The sequence below is a fragment of the Papilio polytes genome, unplaced genomic scaffold (assembly GCF_000836215.1).
Source record: "Papilio polytes unplaced genomic scaffold, Ppol_1.0 DF823691.1, whole genome shotgun sequence".
Classification (NCBI taxonomy): Eukaryota; Metazoa; Arthropoda; class Insecta; order Lepidoptera; family Papilionidae; genus Papilio; species Papilio polytes.
In genome coordinates this window covers 2,249,735-2,270,408 of record NW_013525513.1, presented here as the reverse complement: position 1 = coordinate 2,270,408, position 20,674 = coordinate 2,249,735, and the positions used below count along the sequence as shown (strand labels likewise).

Sequence of the window (20,674 nt, the reverse complement as noted above, 5' to 3'; positions counted from 1 at the left end):
ACGTCCGTGCGAACGGCTGACAGCGCGGTGAGCGTTAAAACAATTACACTAGGCTCCAAAAATATTTGTCCATCTACATTTTGACGAAATTACCAAAAAAAAACATTTTATAAAGACAACAGATCAACTTAATCTGACTTTTTTAAATGTTTATTATTGGATGGTCCAAGTAATTTTGGAAAGTAGTGTAGCGTACCGCGCGATTTCCACTACGCCCGTGCGAACACTTGTATGAAGTTCCATACGTTCCATTTTATTTTTACGCTAACGCCTAGTGTCCAAAATGGAACAGTGCGCGTAGAGAAATACGCCGAGAAGAAAAACGCCCCCGTATGAACAGCTTCATACAATCCCATACGTTCTATTTTGACACATAGTTACCGCCTAGCGTTTTCGCGTCCGTGCGAACGCTCGCTAACTGTTTTACATTAATAAGTATCTATATGTTTCTTAAATTTCAGTGATAACATTTGAGACAGTACTATTATCGATACCATTTGAAAACAACATAGAGGTATTCGAACTACGCGGTGACCATATTTTAGAGATGCTGGAATACTCAGTCGCTAACATACCTTTCCCGGGCGCGAGAATGTTGCAAATATCTGGTAAGGACTTAGTTCTGTTGAAAATCAACCATGTTAAGTTTTTCATTTACCATTTGAGTAAATAAATATTTTCCATACTTGCGTAACCACTAATAAGTTTTTGGTTAAATGACTAAAATACGAATCGAAATATCATACATTACTGAAGGTAGTTGTCATAACAACATTTTTTCGGGAACAATAATAACTTTAAAAGTGCATCTTCAATGCTGTGATATTTTTCTTTTGTTTTTTATAACTGAAGGGGGAAACGATCGACGGAAAGGCCAAGGTGATCACGCCACAATAACAGAGGAAGTAAAAATGCGTTGAGATTTTACTTTTTTTATTTGTGTTTTTCAAACAGGTATACATCCAATTTTCAATGGATCGCTTCCTGTAAATCAAAGAGTTAAAAGTGTATCTATTCGCTGTATCGATTGTCCCGTGCCCCGATACCAACCGCTAGAACTCAACAAATACTACAGAATGATCGCTCCAAGCTTTATTGCCAACGGCGGGGATGGATTCCATGTAAGTAATTATAACGTACGAACCATTTCTCGAGGTCAGAGTGTGAGATTTTTTTTTAATACTTAATGCACAAACATTAAAAAGTTATAATAAAATAAACTAAACATATAAACTACATGATTTGTAAGGGCAACCTTATTACTCATAAGCGATCTTATAGGCAACCCAGTGGGACGGAAGAATCTAGGTATAAACATAAGGATATTTTAGTTTTATTTATTTTTGCGATACAATGAAAAAGTAGAGAAATCGGCATTAAAAAAAAATAATACGAACATTTAAATCAAACAATTGACAACTGTACAATGCGATTAATCAAATGTTTTTTTATTTCAGATGATCGCGGAAAATAGAAGAAACGTCGAAGTAGTCGGTGTGGATTACGACTTATTGATTCGCTACATAGCAAAGCTGAGCCCTATTTTCATCGATGTCGACGAGAGAATACAAATACAAGACCCTTGTTTGAGTTAAAATACAATTCTGCATGACAATTTGTTCCCATTGTATTAACAAGCTGTTTCCCGCGATTTCGTCCGCGCACTATTAAACATAGTACAAAAAACTATGTATATCTCGGGATCCAGATATTTTTCTGGATGAACCGTATCCCATGTGTTACTCCAGACTTTGTTTTATATCTGTGCCAAATTTGAATAAGACATGGTGAACCGTTGCAGAATTATCGAGTAAACATGAAAAAAACGATATTAATGTATGTGGCGCTAGTGTGCTGTTGCAATTCAGTTAGACTGTCCACCGGATCCTTGTTAAATGACTATTTGTTTTTACTTAATTAAATGATTCTTCTTTTGCATAGAATTTATAATTTATCTGTACAGAAAGGTTATATAATTTAAAGTTTTTACGTCTGATTCCCTTAATAGTACAAAGTAGTACTTTGTCCCACAATTAATTTTGTTTTATGATAGGTGCTTAAAAATGACTAGGTCGTATTGTTAGCTTTATTGTCCATTAAATGAAGGACCCTTTCTAAAATGCTCACAACTTATAATATCCTGTTATTATAAGGCTCATAATTTTCAAGGTTTAAAGTGTTTGTACGAGTGATAATAAATTCATATTTCTAGACTAAAGTAAAATTTTACTACGTTCAACTTTACAATGCTGTTGATGTGTAGAGATAGTAGATCTGTAATAGAAGTACAGTCGGATAAATTGGCGGTGTTCCACCTTAAAAGCTATCGTTTGAACATTTTGCAACGAAACGCGAAACAAAAATCAAATACAACACAGTTCATAAATAGATACGTATAAAAAAGTCGGTTAGTGATACACGGCTAGTTTTTATTACTATCCTTTCGTTTGAAATCACTGCTATCTAATTAGTTATTATATATGTATAGTCAATAAACAAGGCAATTATTCTTGAAGTGGGACAACAAGCATTTCCGCGACTGTACATTGAATACGTCTGTCGGCCATAGTTGTCCACAAAAATAAACCACACAATAAAAACGTGCTTCTGAGATATCAAAAGATTTGCAAAAATATTTCTGAGGGTTCTATTAATTTCACAGTGTTATACTAAAAAATTTACGAACTTTACATGTTATAATTAAAATTAAAACTCAGTATTATTTATGATGAGAAAGAACTTTCATTGTTAATAAGTTCACAAAAAACAAAATGAAGAAGTATTGTAAATACAGTCGCTATTTTCATTGTAATTTTTCTAGCAAAACGTCAATAAAAGAGAACGGCTTATCTCTTTGTTAGCCTTTTTATACTATCTCATTATTACTATAAATTTTTGTAAATCTTTTATGTTAGAATTCGAAAAAAATATTACCCTAAAACTGCGAAAGTTTGAATGGATGGATGTTTGTTAGATTTTGTAGACTAAACTGCTGAACGAATCTGAATGAAATTTGGCATGGATGTAGATGATTGCCTGGAAGGATACATTGGCAACTTCCTTTTGATTGTTTTTTATTCCACGCGGACGGAGTCGCGAACGAAAGCTAGTGTCAATGTCAATATAAAAATATAATCTGTCTTTACAGATTGGAGTTTAATTTCAAGCTTTTTGTTCTTTGAAACTAAAGATCAATACAATTAATCTATTGCAGAACGATTCAGTGGTATTTAAATCTATTAATTTACCTAGTACTATGGGATAACCGTAAAATTCATGCAAATCCTATATTTGAACGTTTGTTACTCGAAATAGGATTAAACATTCCAAACTGGATAACGACTTTAGTGGAATTTATCTTTGTACCAATATTTTATGTAGTTAAATTTTGTTGGGTAGTTTCATATACGTAGAGTTCTCTATCTATTTATGTTATACTTTTTTTTACAAAACATAAGGTGGCAACCAAGCAAGCGGCCACCTGAATCCACTCAAATGGCGAAGCGACCGCTGCCCATAGACATCCGCAATTGCAGATGCGTTGCATACCCGTATCCGACAGAGGAGGAGACGCACATAAATACGATATTTCCCCTTCCTATGATTCTCCTCCACCGTCAAATCCACTTTCCCTTCCGTTCCTCTCCTTATAAGAAAATGGTGGTAAAGAGAAAGGGACTTAAATTAGGCATCCTACTATTAAATACATACTTTTTAGTATACATTGCACGCAAACATACCTGGGGTGGGTGTAATTTTCCCTAGTCGTTCATAACTGATTCCTTTACCTCATAAATGTGTTAAATACGGACATCCATCCCTGAAAGAAAACGTGACGGACGGCACTAAACGTCTTATCTGAGATATTTGGTCATTGCGGTTTCGTTTACTATCAAGGCAAGTTATTTTATCTCAACCTGGTATTAAGTAAATTCCTGGAATTAAAAAAACGTAAAATATTTTAACTTAGTTCTTCTTGTGAGGTTATAAGAAACAAATAAGCGAATTTTCAAATTAAAAGTGTTGTTACAGTGGACCGTGTCTTAATATCTATATGTACTAATATAATAAAGATGAAAAATTCGGATTTTTGTATGTATTGAAATAATTCCGATTTCAAAAATTATTTCAGAAATAAATAGCTATGTTACCAGTGAATAACATAGGCATATTAAAAATATATTTCCGCGCGCATAAACGCGTGTAACAACTAGTGCTAAATATATTATTCTGCTTAGGTAGCAATTATCTTGATGTTCTCAGATTATTGGTAGCAGTTTTATAATTGTTTTTCTAGAATAAAGTAGATTATTATTTTTAAAACAGTCATGGTAACGAGATAGAATACGAAGTAATTAATGAGAGCCCGGTCTAGGAACGAGATCTTAGATGACGTTGCGTTTGACAGCGTCTTGTTAAATACTTTAGTAGTTTATCCGCAGTTTTTATAAACCAAAGGCTTTGATGTTTTTCTATGTGTTTGTTTTTCAAGAAAAAATTCTTGTTAATTTTTTTTTATTTAAAATATCATAAATATTTGTTATGTTTTTCTCTTTTTTTTTCTTCATCTTTCGAACTGCAGGAAACTTGTATTCTGAAATAAACAGTTTACATTTTTCAAAATAGAATGTAAACAAAATAATATTTTTCAATTCAATAATGAACTGCTTTAGTAACATCAAAACTCTGTTGGAAGGTTGCCAGGATAGTCCAGCTCGGGCAATCACGTTTTCAAATATCAAACATTCCATATTCGAGGATAATTTCATTTTTAAGAAAATGTTTCTAAAATTTTCTGCTATACCATTCAATATTAGACCATTTTGTTGAGAAATCATTACTGAGAGGTCAGTGTTATCTGTTTTCTATGAATTGAATTTTATATTTGATACTTGTTTTTGGCAGCGACTTCATCCGCAAGTTAAAAAAAAACTGTATGTTCTTGCGAAACATGTTCCACATCTGTGAAAAATTTCATCAAGATCCGGTGTTTAGCAGATAGGCAGTAACAAACATCCATCCATCCATACAAAGTTTCACAATTTTAATATGAAATAACTAGCTGTTGCTCGCGTCTTTGTCGGCGTGAAATTAAAAAAATAATAAAAGATATAGCCTATGTTACTCACTGATGACATACCTTTTCGATGGTGAACGAATTTTTGAAATCGGCCCTGTAGTTTTTGAGTTATTTCAGTACATAACAAAATACAAATATTAGTATAGAAAGTAAGTAAGTAAGATAATATTTTGTAATAATTCCGTAATAGTTTTTTGTATGTCGTCATTTTCTTATTACAATATATTAAAGAAGCGATAACTTAGTTTAACAGTTTAGTAAATTGAATCAAGTATTTCGTAATAGTCATTACATTGCGCACAGAATTATTCAAAAACTTTTACTAACTACAAGGTAAGTTGTAAAGTTCGTAAAACTAGATTTTCTTGAACATCCTTTAATTCCTTATCACACCAGAAAGTGCAACGAAGAAATTTAGTTTTCCCCTATCGTTCATTATGCTTTGAACACTATTCTTTCATTTGTCAGCAAAACAAAATTCTTCATTGCAATTTTAGGCCAAATTTAAAAAATGTGGATATTTTTTTCTTTACAACTAAGACTAGTATTCGCCAGTGACTCGGACCGAATTAAAAAAAAGTGTGTTCTTCCAGACCATCCTATCTATTCATCTATTTTTTTTTACATAAGGTGGGTTTTTTTTTACATAAATTAATGAGCAAGCGGTCACCTGAATCCACCGAATGGAAAGCGACCGCTGACCATAGACATCCGCAATTGCAGATGCGTTGCCTACCCTTGGTTGACAGAAGAGGAGACGCACATAAAGAGGACATTTCCCCTTCCTATGCGTCTCCTTCACCGTCAAATCCACTTTTCCTTCCTATCCTTTCCTATTAAGAACAAGGTGGAAAGGGAAAGGGACTAAAATTAGGCCAATTCTATGTCAAATTTAAAAAAAAATCTATCGAAACTCGCATTTATAATATCAGTAAGGTTAGTTATATAAATATAAAAAATAAAATAAAAACTCCGTGTAGTTTTACATTGATTTAAGTAGTTTTTATTATGTAGTGTACGTACCTAGGGTTGTGGCTGCGGAGGGCGGACGTAAGCACATTACTGTCATGTCCGGTGGAAACGTGACCTGTTTTCTAATTTACCTTAAATCCGAGTTGTATTATAATACGATGGAGCAATAAGAAAGTCCAACAATTCTTGTATAGTTTTATTTTAGTCCACTCAGAGACTATAAATTGAATCATATTTTTCTTCTTAAAGTGCTCTGCATTTGTTGAAAGTGGCCAGTATTTTTTTGTGTTTTTTAAAATATTAGTACGTTATTGGCTATTTACTAAAATTTATTTTAACCATTCCAATTAAACTCTAGGCTTGTGTTACCATAGTTTACAGTAGTCGAAAGGTGGAACCTTGGTGGAACAGTTAGGTAAACGGTACAAACTTGGCGGAGGCTTAGCTTGCATTATTGTATGTCGCACCTACGCCGTATGCAAAAGTGGATAGCGACACATAAATAATGTGATACCTCGACCGGAATCAATTTTAAACACAAGGCCTCTGCAACGACGATAAATATTGAGGAAATTACATGCCAAGTTTGGAAGAGAGCCAATGCAATCTGCTATATTTCTAATGCTCAAGTTGTTGGATAATAGACATTGCGGTATTCCTAGTTATCCTGGTAATAATGTATTTTTTACTTCAGACAATTATTGAGTCTATAAGAGTCATTTCTCAACAAACATTAAGAGAGGTCGTCATCGTCTTCCACATGCGATACTCGACCTCCCGCATCCAAGTATCTTTTTAATACTAGCAGTTGCTTGCGACTAATTCCGCATGGAATTAAAAAAATTAAGAAGCCTATAGTATTCAGTGGTTACGTAGCTTTTTAAAGGTGCAAGAATTTTATAAATCGGCCTAGTAGTTTTTGAGTGACATCAATACAAAAATACAAATCTTTCCTCTTTATTAGTAGAGAAATAGATATATCATTACGAGATTAATATTATTCCATAAACCGATTAACTTTTATTAAATTCACCAGATAATTTCAATTAAAAAGTCGGCCCTGGTCCTGGTTAAATTAAGAAGACTTTGACAAGACAAAAAAAGGCATACGTTCTGTATAGCTTATGTTTTACGACAAAAAACACCTTTTAAATTTTACGATCAAATATTCGTATCCAAATGCCAGTAGAGCAGATTAAACGCTTTACTGTTCAAAATCAATAATTTATAATATATAAGCTTCAATAATTAAGCGTGAAGCTGGTAGTCGACGGATTGACGGAGGTCAAGCGACGATTAGCGTTGATTTAAAGTTATTTCAATCAGTAATGATAGAAATCGTTTATTCAATTAGATTAGTGGTATAAGTTAATTAACAGATATTAAATGTTTCGAACGTCAACTTAGTAGAGTTGTTTTACAACTACCTTTCGCTCGCGACTCCGTTCGCGTGGAATTAAACAAAGGTATGTAGCCTATGTTTTCTTCCAGACTGTCCTCTATAACTGTGGCAAAATTTATCGAGATCCGATCAGCCGTTTAGGATATAAACTCTTACAAACATCCATCTAAACTTTCGCATTTATATTAGTAAGATTAGATTAGGTAGTAACTAATATTTTATGGTGAAGAAGTTATAGTTTTGATTACGTTTTTTTACTTTTACATGTCTGACGATAAGCGTAAAGGATTTTTTAAGTAGGTAATTAATTACATCAGAAAATACTCCTATAAACATGAAATAAATCAATTTATTAGTCACAATATCTCAATGAAATCCTCTTCTACAAATCTTTGACACATTTGATTTTTTCTTTATCTTCCTTTGAAGTCTGTACGATTTATATCTTAAACGTAACATGATTTACAAAAATACCCTGAATTAAACAACCCTAAATGTAGATTCTATTCATGTTCGAATGTTAAACGCTTCGTGCTATTAAATGAAGCAATGAAATTATATCGAGTTTACGGTAAAAATAAGGTCGTAAAAAGTGATAAGGTTTTAAAGCCGTCGTACTATACATAACTTTGTGTTCCTAGTTGGAAAAAATATAACAACAAATAAATCCTACTGAAAATTCTATCAGAATATATAACTCTATACTCATATTATAATGAGGAATTGCTTGTATTTTTGTATGTATTTAAGCAACTCAAAAACAGCTGAACCAATTTCAATTTATTATTTATTTATTTATAAGGTATACAAATTGCATGTTCAAAATTACCAACCAAATTAAGTATATTATAGACAAAAAAAAAACAAAAAATTCTCTTACCAGTAAGAAGCGACGTTATCAGTAACATGAGGCTATATTTTTTATTATTTTTTAATTTCACGACGAAGTCACGAGTAACTAGAATAAATTAATTCAACCATGTTATACAAAAAGCTATAAATTTTCCCGTGCATTAAGCCACTCCCAACATTTCAATCAGAATCTCTCCCATAAATTTTAAGGATTGACAACTTGAGTGATGGGTATGAGTTCACGCCTGTCGTCTTTGCTGGCAAACTGCCAACCGATGTGAAAATCAAGATAATCAGGAAGCAGAAAATGTATAAAATTATTTTATATAGTAGCTTTTGCTCGCGATTTCGTCCGCGTGGAATTAAAAAAATAAAGCTCAGCTCAACGATAACGTAGCGTTTTAATGGTGAAAGAATTTTTGAAAATGACCCAGTAGCTTTTGCGTTTTGTCAATACATAAAAAGATACAAATCTTTCCTCTTTATAATATTAGTACAGATTATTGAAGAAATAAAGAAAATTCGATTCTTTAAATGGGTAACATAGAGAAAAAATAAACAGAAATTAATCAATATAATAATCGTTTACTCAAAAAGTTAAATACAGCTTTTTTAAGAAAAACATTTTTTTTTAAATTGCACTCTTTTATTAAGGCAAAATACCTAACACCTCTGGAACTAGGTAATTTTAAAAATAAAAACCTCTACAATTTGATATTATATTCTGTTACAAATACCAATAGTGTTAGGCTAGCAAAATTCGTGCGAAGTACGCACATTATCATAAAGTGAGCGTTCATGCAAATATTGAGTCGCTCTCAACCAGACATCCATTAGCATAAGACGAAAGGGGACGCGTATCTAGAATATTCCAATTGAATGTCTATGAATCTTAATCTATAGCATCTGGTATATTTGGAACAAATATAATTCCAGTAAGAGCGCACACCTGTAACTAAACTATCGCACACATGTCGATTGTCGATTGTTTCGAAGCCCATTCAACTGTTTAGTTGAACAACTAAAAATCGAGTGTGTATCTCCATATAAGCTCATAGGAATCAAAGCGCGACTAAACAGTTGTTTAGTAAAAGGTGTGCGCGCGCTCTAACTAGGAGATCAGATCTAACAAGGACATCTTACCCATTGAGAGAACAGTTAAATCTATTATTGAGCGCGGTTCACACTTGGTGAGTACTGTACAGTCGCGCAGATAAGGCTTGGATTGTATGAACTATCTAGCGCTTATTAGTGGTCACACTGTCCAGTTGCAGTTATTGATAGTGACCAACTGTATTGGCCAAGTGTGAACCGCGCATAACTCCTAACCTGACCGTTACTACCGCTAATCAGAGTCAAAATGGCGGAAACTACATATGCACGACCATGTTTCATAGCCTGTCCATTAAAGAGGTTATTAATTATAATAATGATTATGAATGAATTGATGAATGTTTGTAAAAATTTGTATCCTAAACTTCTGAACGAATCACAATGAAAGGCGTAGATGTAGATGATAGTCTGGAAGAACACATAGGCTACTAGCTTTTGTTTTTTTACACTATGGAAGCGTATGCTACAATTATAAGTTGACCGTTTGAACATTAAAAGCCATTTATATGCTGTATGCTGCAGATATGCTAACTGCCCCTAGTGTTAATGATCGAGCACAATTAGCCGTCAGATTTACGCTAATGATATCTTTCCGACTAATTACCAATATCTTGGCGCTCATGATAACGACGTTCAATATTAACGTGTCTGCATTACTTTGGTATCTTGCAATAAGTTTTTATTACCCATTGTTAAACTGTCTTCATTACTTTGATTTACATTTTTACTTATAATTGTTTGTTAGTTTTATAATATTTATTGTTATATACAGATTTTATTGTATACCTTAAATGGTAAACGACAAAGCGAACATTATGAAGGAACCGCGAACGAACTCCGTTCGCGCTTCGGCGGGATATAGCCTATGTGTTCTTCCAGACTATGCTCTAAACCTGTGCCAAATTACATGGAGATCCGTTCAGCCGTTTAGGCTACAAACGCTAACATCCATCCATCCATCCATCCAACTAAACTTTCGAATTTATAATATTAATAAGATTTAATAATAAAATACATCATGTTGGTGATGTGGGGCTAGCGGGGCTATGGCCTAGTTGCCGTTAACTTGGTTAGGTTCAGAGCCCTAAGGTGGGGAAATAAATGACTGAGACAGCCTAGAGCTGTAGATAATCTTTAGATGATAGAAATGGAAATAGTAAATGAATAAATAAATAACTTATCTTATAATGAGATCAAGAATAAAATTGTAAGCTCTGGCAAGGATCAAGCTTGAAATTCGTAATTAAATGTTATATTTTACGTGGTAGAATATTAAGTGCTTTGTTATTGGTATGTTTGTCCGCTGTCACATAAAAAAAATCACAGTTTACGCGCAGTCATCATAAAGTTATAACGAGCCTTTTATCGCGGCGATGAAATGTAAAATACTTTGTTACATTTCATTTAATTTGATTTATGTCGGTTATGATAAGGTTTCGTGAAAAATTCATTGCTGAATTGTATTTTTAAAGCACACGCACTTTTTACTAAAGTATCGCACAATTGTTGAGTCGCACTTTGATTCCTACGAGCTTATTTGTAGGTGCACACTAATCGATTTTTAGTTGTGCAGCTACTCAGTTAAATGGGCCGCGAAACAATTGACAATCGAAAATCACACAATAGTTATGTGATAGTTTAGTCCAAGATATGCGGTCGGAGTTATATAGTTATACAATACGAGCTGTTGCCCGCAACTTCATCCGCGTGGTATTAGAAAACATAAGAAATATATAAATTACAAAAAGCTACGTATCCCTCGGGAACCGGACATTTCTCTGGGATGAAGCTTATCTCATGTGTACTCCAGACTTTGTTTTATATCTGTGCCAAATTTCAATAAGACATGTTAAACCGTTGCAGAATGATCGAGTGAACATTAAAAACTAAATTAATGAATCCCACGGGAACCGTAACTATTCCCGGGATAAAAAGTAGCCTATGTGTTCTTCCAGACTATGCTCTAAACCTGTGCCAAATTTCATGGAGATCCGTTCAGCCGTTTTGGCTACAAACGCTAACATCCATCCATCTATCCATCCATCCATCCATCTAAACTTTCGCATATAAAATGTAATTTTATTGTGTTTCAGTAACTCTGTATGTAGCTCGCACGTGTTAAAAAGTTAAGACAAACAAAATGATTGTACAAACATTTGTTTTAATATAATTTCGTAAAATTTTGTTTTGATACGAAATTACGGCCATTATAAAACACCAAAAACTTCTGAGGACTTTCGTTTTGTTTCAAACGAGGGTTTGGTTTATTCTTGTTTTAAATTGTTTATTGGGTAATTAATTAATTTTATTGATCTAATTACTGTCAAGAGATGCTTTAAATAGAATAGTAACAGCGCTATAATTTTATGTTTAGTCTTTTAATTTTTCTTTGATGCCTTATTTAGCCCTTGAATCAACCCTTAACTTTACTTCGTACTAGTGTTATAAATGAGATGGTTTAGATGGATGAATGTTTGTTAGAGTTTGTTGCCTAAACGGATTTCGATTAAATTTGGCATAGACGTAGAGGATAATCTAAAAGAACACATCGGCAACTTACTTCTGTTTTTTTTTCCAACGCTTACAGAGTCGCGTCCGAACATAGAATAATTAATAAGCAGTAACTTCTACGTTATATTACACGAAAAAGCAATTTTCAATAAACAATATGAAGTATAAAATTACATTAGATATATCAGTGTGAAAATAAATGTTTTTGTAGTTTACACAAATAGGACGCGCATTTTCAGTATGGTAATGCCTACTTTATTATGCATGGGCCGAGCTTCTGGTGATTCTGATACGACAAACAAAGTATTCTTAAGATAGATAAAACATAAATTACCATTTTGTTTCCAAAATATGGTAGTGTTAGATATTTCGATGCAAATGACTTTTTGAAAAAACAATAGACGAACGGTCATATGAGCAATGCTTAATTACATTAAAACAAACACTAAGGCATCTACATAAAAATATCGAACATTCCGTGGTGACGACTAAAAATTTACTGAGCTACTGAGCTCCTTAACGACTGAAGGACTGAAGAACTGAGGACCAGAGCTACGTGACTCTTTGCAAAGTCTTTTATGAAACTATCCTCACTGTTACCTACGTTTCCTAATATTTTCTAACAGTAGCTTAGATAGTAATCAGCATAATATTCCGGTTTAATTCGTAAAAACATATATTTAATTATCCTTCGTATGAACTGGTATGGGAATGTAAAAAAAAGCCATCGTTTCTTATCATAATTATTTATTTTAACAATTAATTTATTTGTCACCCGCTCCGTTGTTTTCTTTGTTTGGATTCGGTAGAAAGTATACTAACCCAGCGACACCTGTGATAAAATAAAAATCTTAAACCATTACAATTTGACCTCAAATAAACCCTCTACTGTTAAGTTATTAAAACTTTCGTGAGACATTACGATATTAATTATAAAACACGGCTTAACCCACGAGAACAATGTTCATATTTAACTTCCTACTATTTAAAAAAAAACTAGATTTCAACCGCGACTCCGAACGCGTGGAATTAATAAAGTAAGTGACCTGTGTGTTCTTCCAGACTATGCTCCACATCTATGTCAAATTTCATCAAGATCCGTTCAGTGGATTCAGCGGAAAACTCAAACAAACATCCATACATCTAAACATTCGCAAATATGTTAGTAAGATAGATATAATTGCATACTTACCAAGTGTAATCACAGATAATGCTAAGAAAGGCCCCATACATCCCAATTCCAGCATGATTGGGAACAAAATATTCCCAAGTAACGAACCGATTCTACCGATCATTACTATCGCTGAAAGAGCTAATGTCCTGAAACATTAGTATTATTTGTTATCTCTGTTTGTCTAATAGAGAGTGAGAGAGATGGTCTTTATGTTTTTGTTCCGATGTTCAGTCTAACATCACATTATTATTGAGATTTACAATATTCGGTACTTTTAAAATATGCTTTAAGAAATAACATTTAAAAATCATTATTACTAGTATTTTTTAATAACGTTGCCTTTAAAAGGAAGCTTTAATAAGGCTGATTAAAGTAACTTACCTTACAGTAGTTGGGAATACTCTTATTAAAATATTCTGCTGTAGACTCAAAGCGGATTGCATTAAACCGCAAGTCGCAGAGATTAGCAAAGCTGCTTGTATTGAAGAATAAGTCCAGTACAACGATCCTGAACAGATCGCGCATAGAATCAATAATATAAACATCAATATTTTCTGCCCAACAAAGTCAACTAGATAACCGCTAGCGCCAACGAAGAACATTGAAAATAAACCGAGAATTATTCCATTTGTGTACGTCTCTGATCCACTCACTTGCTGTAAAGAATAACGTTTGTTTTTAAAACCTTTTAAAAACATATTCCTTTGATGTATGGCCAAAATCAAGGAAGTAAGATTGCCATGGTTTGTCATCATGTAATGTCATTTTGACAGTTGCAATTAATAATATCATAAATGTGCCCGCTTTAACATCCTAGCACGAATGGGCCGGCACGCCCGGTGTTATACCACGACCACACAGAAGACAGGCTTGAAATGGAAGCAATTACGTGTTTCGTCTGATGAGTGTGGTGCCGGAGGCCTAATTTAAGTCCCTTTCTCTTTACCACACTTTTCTTATAAGGAGAGGTTGGGAAGGGGAAGTGGATTTGACGGTGGAGGAGATGCATAGAAAGGGGAAATATGCTCTTTATGTGCGTCTCCTCTTCCGTCGTATAAGGGTAGGCAACGCATCTGTAATTGCGGATGTCTATGGGCAGCGGTCGCTTCGCCATTTTGGCGGCGCGCCGCTTGCTCGTTTGCCACCTTATGCTATAAAAAAAATGTAAACAATAAAAAAAATCACATTTTCATGCGGATGAAGCCGCACGGGAACAGCTTGTATCTATATAAAATTGTATGAAAATACTTACAGGTATACAAATCTCAGTATCTGTAATATTAGATGAAACGTTTATAATTTTATCGTTTAATTTATATCTGTAGTCGTTCATCATAACACAAAATCTGTCAGTCTTTCCGTAATCTTTCTGATAGTTTTCAATAATCGTCGACAACTGCGGATACCATAATCTCAATGCACTGTACCTGTAAGAAATAAAAGAAGATAGTAACAATCGTACTATACTCAGAATCATTAAGACACTAAGGACAGCCTTAAAGTAAGTGAGAGTTAACCCTACAAGGCTCATTTTTTTTTAAGGGTGAAAAAAATATATGTGATAAAGTTAGTGATTAGTAGTTAGGGAAAAATAATAAAAAAAATAAAAATCCAATAATTTACAAGTAAATCAAGTTTTCATTTCCGTTCCATATATGGTACACTGAGCCTTAACTAAACTTTTTGGTAATAAACTAGACCAATCGTTAGGAAATATTTCCTCTTTGAATAATTCGAATTCGAATTATTATTTTAAACAAAATAAAAAACATGATTATTTAAATCTTGGTACGATGTGGCGGTTTCCGAGCTACTTTTAACTATGCGAATGCTTATGGTTCGATAGATTCATAAAATGAGGTTCCGACGTAACTTAAATAGAAACTTCAGAAACCCAGCATTAAGCGATTTTTTCTTCTGCGTGAGCCAGTTAAATTACCTGTTTGTTTGTCAACTATGAATTATATGAATTATTTTTTAAATTATACTAATATTATAAATACAAAAGTTTAGATGGATGGATGGATGTTTGTTAGAGTTTGTAGCCTAAACGGCTGAACGGATCTCGATGAAATTTGGCATAGTTAGATGCAGAATAGTAAAGTATAGTGTGAAAGAACACATAAGCTAATCACTTTTGTTTTTTAATTTTGTTAACTTACGCTAATAAACACACGAATGTGAGACTAGAAAATAATATAAGTCGACAAAACAAAGGCGCGCGGAATAATTCTTTGACATCTATCATAGCGTGAGTCATTTGTTTTTTAATGCTCATCTCTTTGGTTGATTTGAAGGAACTGGATGCACCAAGGGATGTTATCTGTAATACAAAGAAAAATCATTGTCAGTGTATCTTAACCCTTAATTCAATAGTGTCCAGTCCAAAAATCTACTGAACTTACTTATGTGATGTTTTGTTTTTAGTATGTTGGTAACGTGTAGTATTTTTTTGCTATAAAAACTGCTTCGAATTAAGAGTTAAAACTGATGAAGATGTTGAGAAATTTGAACTTTGTTCGCTCTGTAAAAATTTGATTGTTTTGAAAAATTTATCGGTGTTTTGTTAGGCAAAATACATTCAAACTTGTAGAGAATACATTCGTTATTATGAAAGTCTTATGCATTTCTTAACTTTAAATAAAATAAAAGTACTCACGGGATATTCCGTTTTTGGTTTCCCAGTATTTTCACTGTACACTTTTCTCAACACTTCCAATGCTTCTCTTTCTTGTCCATGAGATAAAAGATATTTAGGACTTTCTGGTATAGTACAGTAAAGTACTGCAGCTAACAAACTCCAAATCGAACAAATGTACAAGTAAATATTCCAGATTCTTAATTCTGAAAAACAAATCGGTATAAACATTATTTTTTTAATAAATAATCGAATTTCATAAATGCTCTCTTTATAAGTGCAATTTATTAACAATATTCTTCGTAGTTCACCCAAAAAGAAAATAATGCTATAGATAAACTCTTTTACATCTACTTTTATATGATAAGGTAGCAAACAAGCGAGCGGCCACCTGAATTCGCCAAAATAGCAAAGCCAGCGCCGCATACATCCGCATTTGCAGATTCATTGCTTGTCTTAACCGAGACGCATATAAAGAGGATATTTCCCCTTCCTACGCGTCTTCTCCACTGTCAATTCTTATTATCTTCCCCTCATTTCCTTATAAGAAAAAATTTAGGCCTTCGACATATACTCTTCAGTCACGAGGAATTATTTCCATTTCACGTCTGTCTTCTGTGTTGTCAGTACAACGTATACGCATACCAGTACAATACCAGTGGTATTGTACTGGTATTGCGCACTTGAGCTGGTTAATTTTACAAGATGTAAATAGCATTTTATGCCACTGTTAGTTCAATATTAAAAGTCAATTTTGCTTACCAAAGTATCCCTTGATTATGACAACATGCCAAGGTTGTAATAACACACCCCATGATATCAACGCAGCAACGACAAGAGACAGCGACATGAAGGAACAATACAACATCAATATTCTATCACGAATGTTTTTATGTACAAATTCTGACACCATTGATGCGACCGCAGTGAAAGATAAACTTAACCTGAAATAAATATTTTATTAATTCAATAACAAAGGAATGTATAAGATTAACTTTTGCCCGTGATTCCTTCCTCGTGGAATTAAAAAAGAAAGAGCCTATGTGTTCTTCCACACTATTTCCTACATCTATGCCAAATTTAATTCAGATCTTCAGTCGTTTAAACTACAAACTCTAATAAGCACCCATCCATCCTTCAATCTAAAGTTTCGCATTTATAATATTAGTAAGGTTTGAATCGTTTTATTTATAAAAAAAAAACAATAATTTGAATTAATTATAGTTGTAATATTAATAAATATGATTTCCAATAAAAAATAGTGTTTTCTCAAAAAAGTAATGTCACCCATCTACTTCCCTTACTAATATTATAAATGCGAAAGTTTAGATGGATGGATGGATGGATGGATGTTTGTTAGAGTTTGTAGCCTAAACGGCTGAACGCAATTCGATGAAATTTGGTAAAGATGTAGAGGATAGTCTGGAAAAACACATAGGCTTCTCACTTTTGTTTTTCTTAATTCCACGCGGACGGAGTCGCGGGGGAAAGCTAGCTTAAAATACGAGAGAAAATTACATTCAGCATTTTTAGTATGTGTTCAAACAATTAAAATTGTCATCTCCGTTATGAAGCTATAAAACAATTTTAGGTTATAAGTTTCATAGTTGTTATATTTTCTTTTATCTTTACGATTTATTTGGATTACATTGATAAGGTGTTAAAAGTCAACATTTATAGGAAACTACGTAATAAATTTTACACCTCAGTGATTTTCTAAGAACCATAATTTAGAAATAAGCTTGAATTTCCTCATTAATACATCGGTTTGAAAATGAATTCTTTTGGAATATAAGCAAAATTACAATCATTTAAAATACTACATAGTTACTTTTTATCAAAGGATATTTATTAATTACTTACGCAATTCCTTCTAAAAGTTTGAGTACAATTAACATCCAATAGTTCTGACTGGACCCTTCAATTATAGTACATACAAATATAGCTGCGTTGCCTCCAACTAAAAATATTCTCCTACCGAATGCGTCTACTAAGAAACCAGTAAAAAACGTAGCTCCAACTTGGCCTAAAAATTAATAAAACATTAAGTAGACTCAAAGAGAAATACTTATAATGTACCATTTTTTTAGAATTGAAGTCATATAATATTATTTTAAATTTACCTAAATAAACATGTTTTCAGAGAAGACGTCTTTTATATTTAGTCAGGTTAGGTTTTGGTAAACCACATTTATTTACATTTCTAAAATACGCTTCTATCCAATCTAGAGCTTGCTTCTATGTATTAGACAACTTATTTAATTGATACTGTCGCTTTTAACTCAGAGCAATACTTCTCGTCAAGACTCAAGTTACGCGCCAATCTATTCATACTTCTAGTGACATTGACAGCTGTCAGCTAGGGACGTGCCGTTTATGCCGATAATCTAGAGTTGCGCCAATTCTATAGCACGGTACTAATTTTATTCCTAACACTTCCAAGCAGTTTTAAAAGTGTTCTTACTTATTTTAACCACAGATAATACAATACCATATTAGTAATAACAGTTATTAATACAAATAAATAATTCTATTATGTTAAAGAATTGAACTGGCATAAAATAAAATGAGTGGCTTTAAAAAAAAACCAATTATTAAAATCGGTCCACAAGGGGCGAAGTTATGCCGTAACACACAAAAAATAAACAAACATGCAGACGAATTGAGTACCTCTTTTTGGGTAGTCCGTCAAGAAACTAACTTTTGCCTGTGATTTAATTCACACATAAAAAAAACTTGTCACCTAATTAAAATGTATACAAACATTAACAATTATAATTTAAGTAAGAAATAGTTTACTTACCGAAAAACGGCATAGCATTCAGTAATCCTTTATGCATAATACTCATGTTTAAATCACATTCTGCCATTGGTAAAATATACGAAGATGTGGTTGTAACCATTGTGGAGGCAAAAACTGCAGCCATTGATGTGAATAACAATCTTATATGAAAACGTCCAAATTTACAAAGAATTAAACCATCTTCCAATATTGCCATAGGGTCTTTTGTTTGATCTAGAAATAAATTACTGTTATTTAATAAGTCGAAAATTTAAAGAACTAATCTATTAAGATATTGATTTAGTTTAAAGATTTTTTTTATTTCTCATAATCTACTATCTTTCACCCGCGAACCGCGTGGAATAAAATAAAAACAAAAGTAAGTAGTAGTGTTCTTCTAGACTATCCTCTGCATCTATGACAAATTTCATCGAGATCCTTGAAGCGGTTTAGGTTACAATCTCTAGCAAACATCGATCTAAACTTTCGAATTTATAATATTAGTAAGATATAAAATAAACTAATTCTGATTTGAAACATTAGCCCGCGACTTCGTCCACGCAATATCAAGATAAAAAGTTGCACATAATATGCCCGTCTATGTCAGCTACCCTTCACTGACAGTCCAGTCGAAATAAGCCCAACCGTTGCGAACATTACCGGGAACAAACGCGGCTTATGGACTGACAGCAGACAGACATAACTTTTTAAATTCGATTTTCGTTATCAGCAACGAAAATACATCATCTTCCCGAAATCTAGAATTTTTCTTTTGATACAAACAGACACACCAATTGTATTATATAGATTTAATATTACCTTTGGACACGTTTTGATTTTCATCACCCATTTTCACTGCAGAAACCATTTAAAGTCAATACACAAACCACACTCAATTGATTTAAATAAAATAAATTTAATTTTATCATCAAAATTAATGTAATTGAAAACGTGCGTTCTTTTTCGCTCACATGTTATAGTGAATTTCCTAATGAGGCTTCTTTTCTAAACGCTACCGCATCAATATTAGTTTATTCTTAAGTAATATGATAAGGTTTATTATGACATTGTCACTTTTCATAAGATAAGAAGATATGATGATATTATAATTTGTTAATTGTATTATTTCGTTACACAAATGATCTACAAAGACTGTAAAATATTATGCAATGTGTTCAAGTTGTGATAAACATTGATATCATGTTACATTGACTGTAATTTCTGCCTATCCACCGCTGCTATTGGCATGCGGATGATCTCAGGGTTCTCGCGGAAGATCAACTGGGTACCTCATTAAGTAGCACCCATCATTCAAAGCTCAGCGTGGACCCAATCCTGTCAGCATCACAATGCTTATTATAATCATTCTTTTAATTACATTTTTTTTCCTACTTAATTACTACTTCATGGTTGTTTTTCTCTTGTTATTTCTGATAGTGTTGTGTTGTTAAGGACTAAATTTTATTTTGTTTTGTTTTTTATTTTTAATAATATTTGACACAACGGGAATAAGATTACTATTTAGCCTGACGTGCTAACTAAGTCCATTGTAATGTAAAGATTTTATCTTCTAAGATATACGGACGAAAATCGATAGTGAAATACTTGTCTTTTAAATATGTTCTTTAAAATCATTTTTATTTATGTACCCACTTTAATTGAAGTCTCTAAATCAATTTTTTTATCTTCAATGAGCTGGCGCTTGACCACAATTCTATCTGATGTTGAGTATTTATGTGATCATAGAAGGGTACTACTAAATGGTATTTTTAATTCTCTCCTTGTATGATGTTAACTTTCACATAAAGTTTAATGATTTTTTCTTAGGTTTATCTTTGCTATAGACAACATAATACACGAATTAATAGACAGGACAATAGGAACCAAAGTGTAGACTCAAAAATATGCTAGCGGTACAGTTTTGTTTGACACACCGAGACTGTAATTAAAAGATTTACAGGAAAATTCTCGTATTGTCCGCTCTATAACTAGTAATTTATTTGAATCCCTTTGTTCTCTACCGTATTTTTTTTCCACATTCCTATCTATGATACAAGTATGATGGTCGTATAATTAAAATTATCTCTTTCATTATGATGATCAAGGAATATGTTTTATTTGACTTTGTTTACATAATTAACATTGTTTTA

The 20,674-nt window shown here is 32.8% G+C and overlaps 2 protein-coding genes across 2 annotated transcripts in view; one reads left to right on the top strand and one right to left on the bottom strand.

The window, feature by feature from the left end:
* Positions 1–1,943, top strand: part of LOC106104136 (apyrase-like) — an 8,204-nt gene extending 6,261 nt beyond the window's left edge. The window contains exons 9-11 of the mRNA XM_013284088.1: positions 462–608; positions 955–1,121; positions 1,458–1,943. Coding sequence (XP_013139542.1) covers positions 462–608; positions 955–1,121; positions 1,458–1,595 — 452 coding nt within the window. The 3' untranslated portion in view covers positions 1,596–1,943. The remainder of the gene's footprint in view (positions 1–461; positions 609–954; positions 1,122–1,457) is intronic.
* Positions 1,944–12,694: 10,751 nt separating this feature from the next.
* On the bottom strand, positions 12,695–19,483 carry LOC106104046 (synaptic vesicle glycoprotein 2C-like). Its single transcript, XM_013283984.1, has 10 exons — positions 19,344–19,483; positions 18,546–18,758; positions 17,606–17,768; positions 16,505–16,686; positions 15,764–15,948; positions 15,267–15,427; positions 14,357–14,531; positions 13,486–13,760; positions 13,123–13,250; positions 12,695–12,762 (listed from the first exon to the last, which is right to left on the bottom strand). Exons 1-10 carry the CDS (start codon positions 19,390–19,392, stop codon positions 12,695–12,697), a joined length of 1,599 nt encoding a protein of 532 aa, XP_013139438.1. The 5' UTR covers positions 19,393–19,483.
* Positions 19,484–20,674: the final 1,191 nt, after the last annotated feature.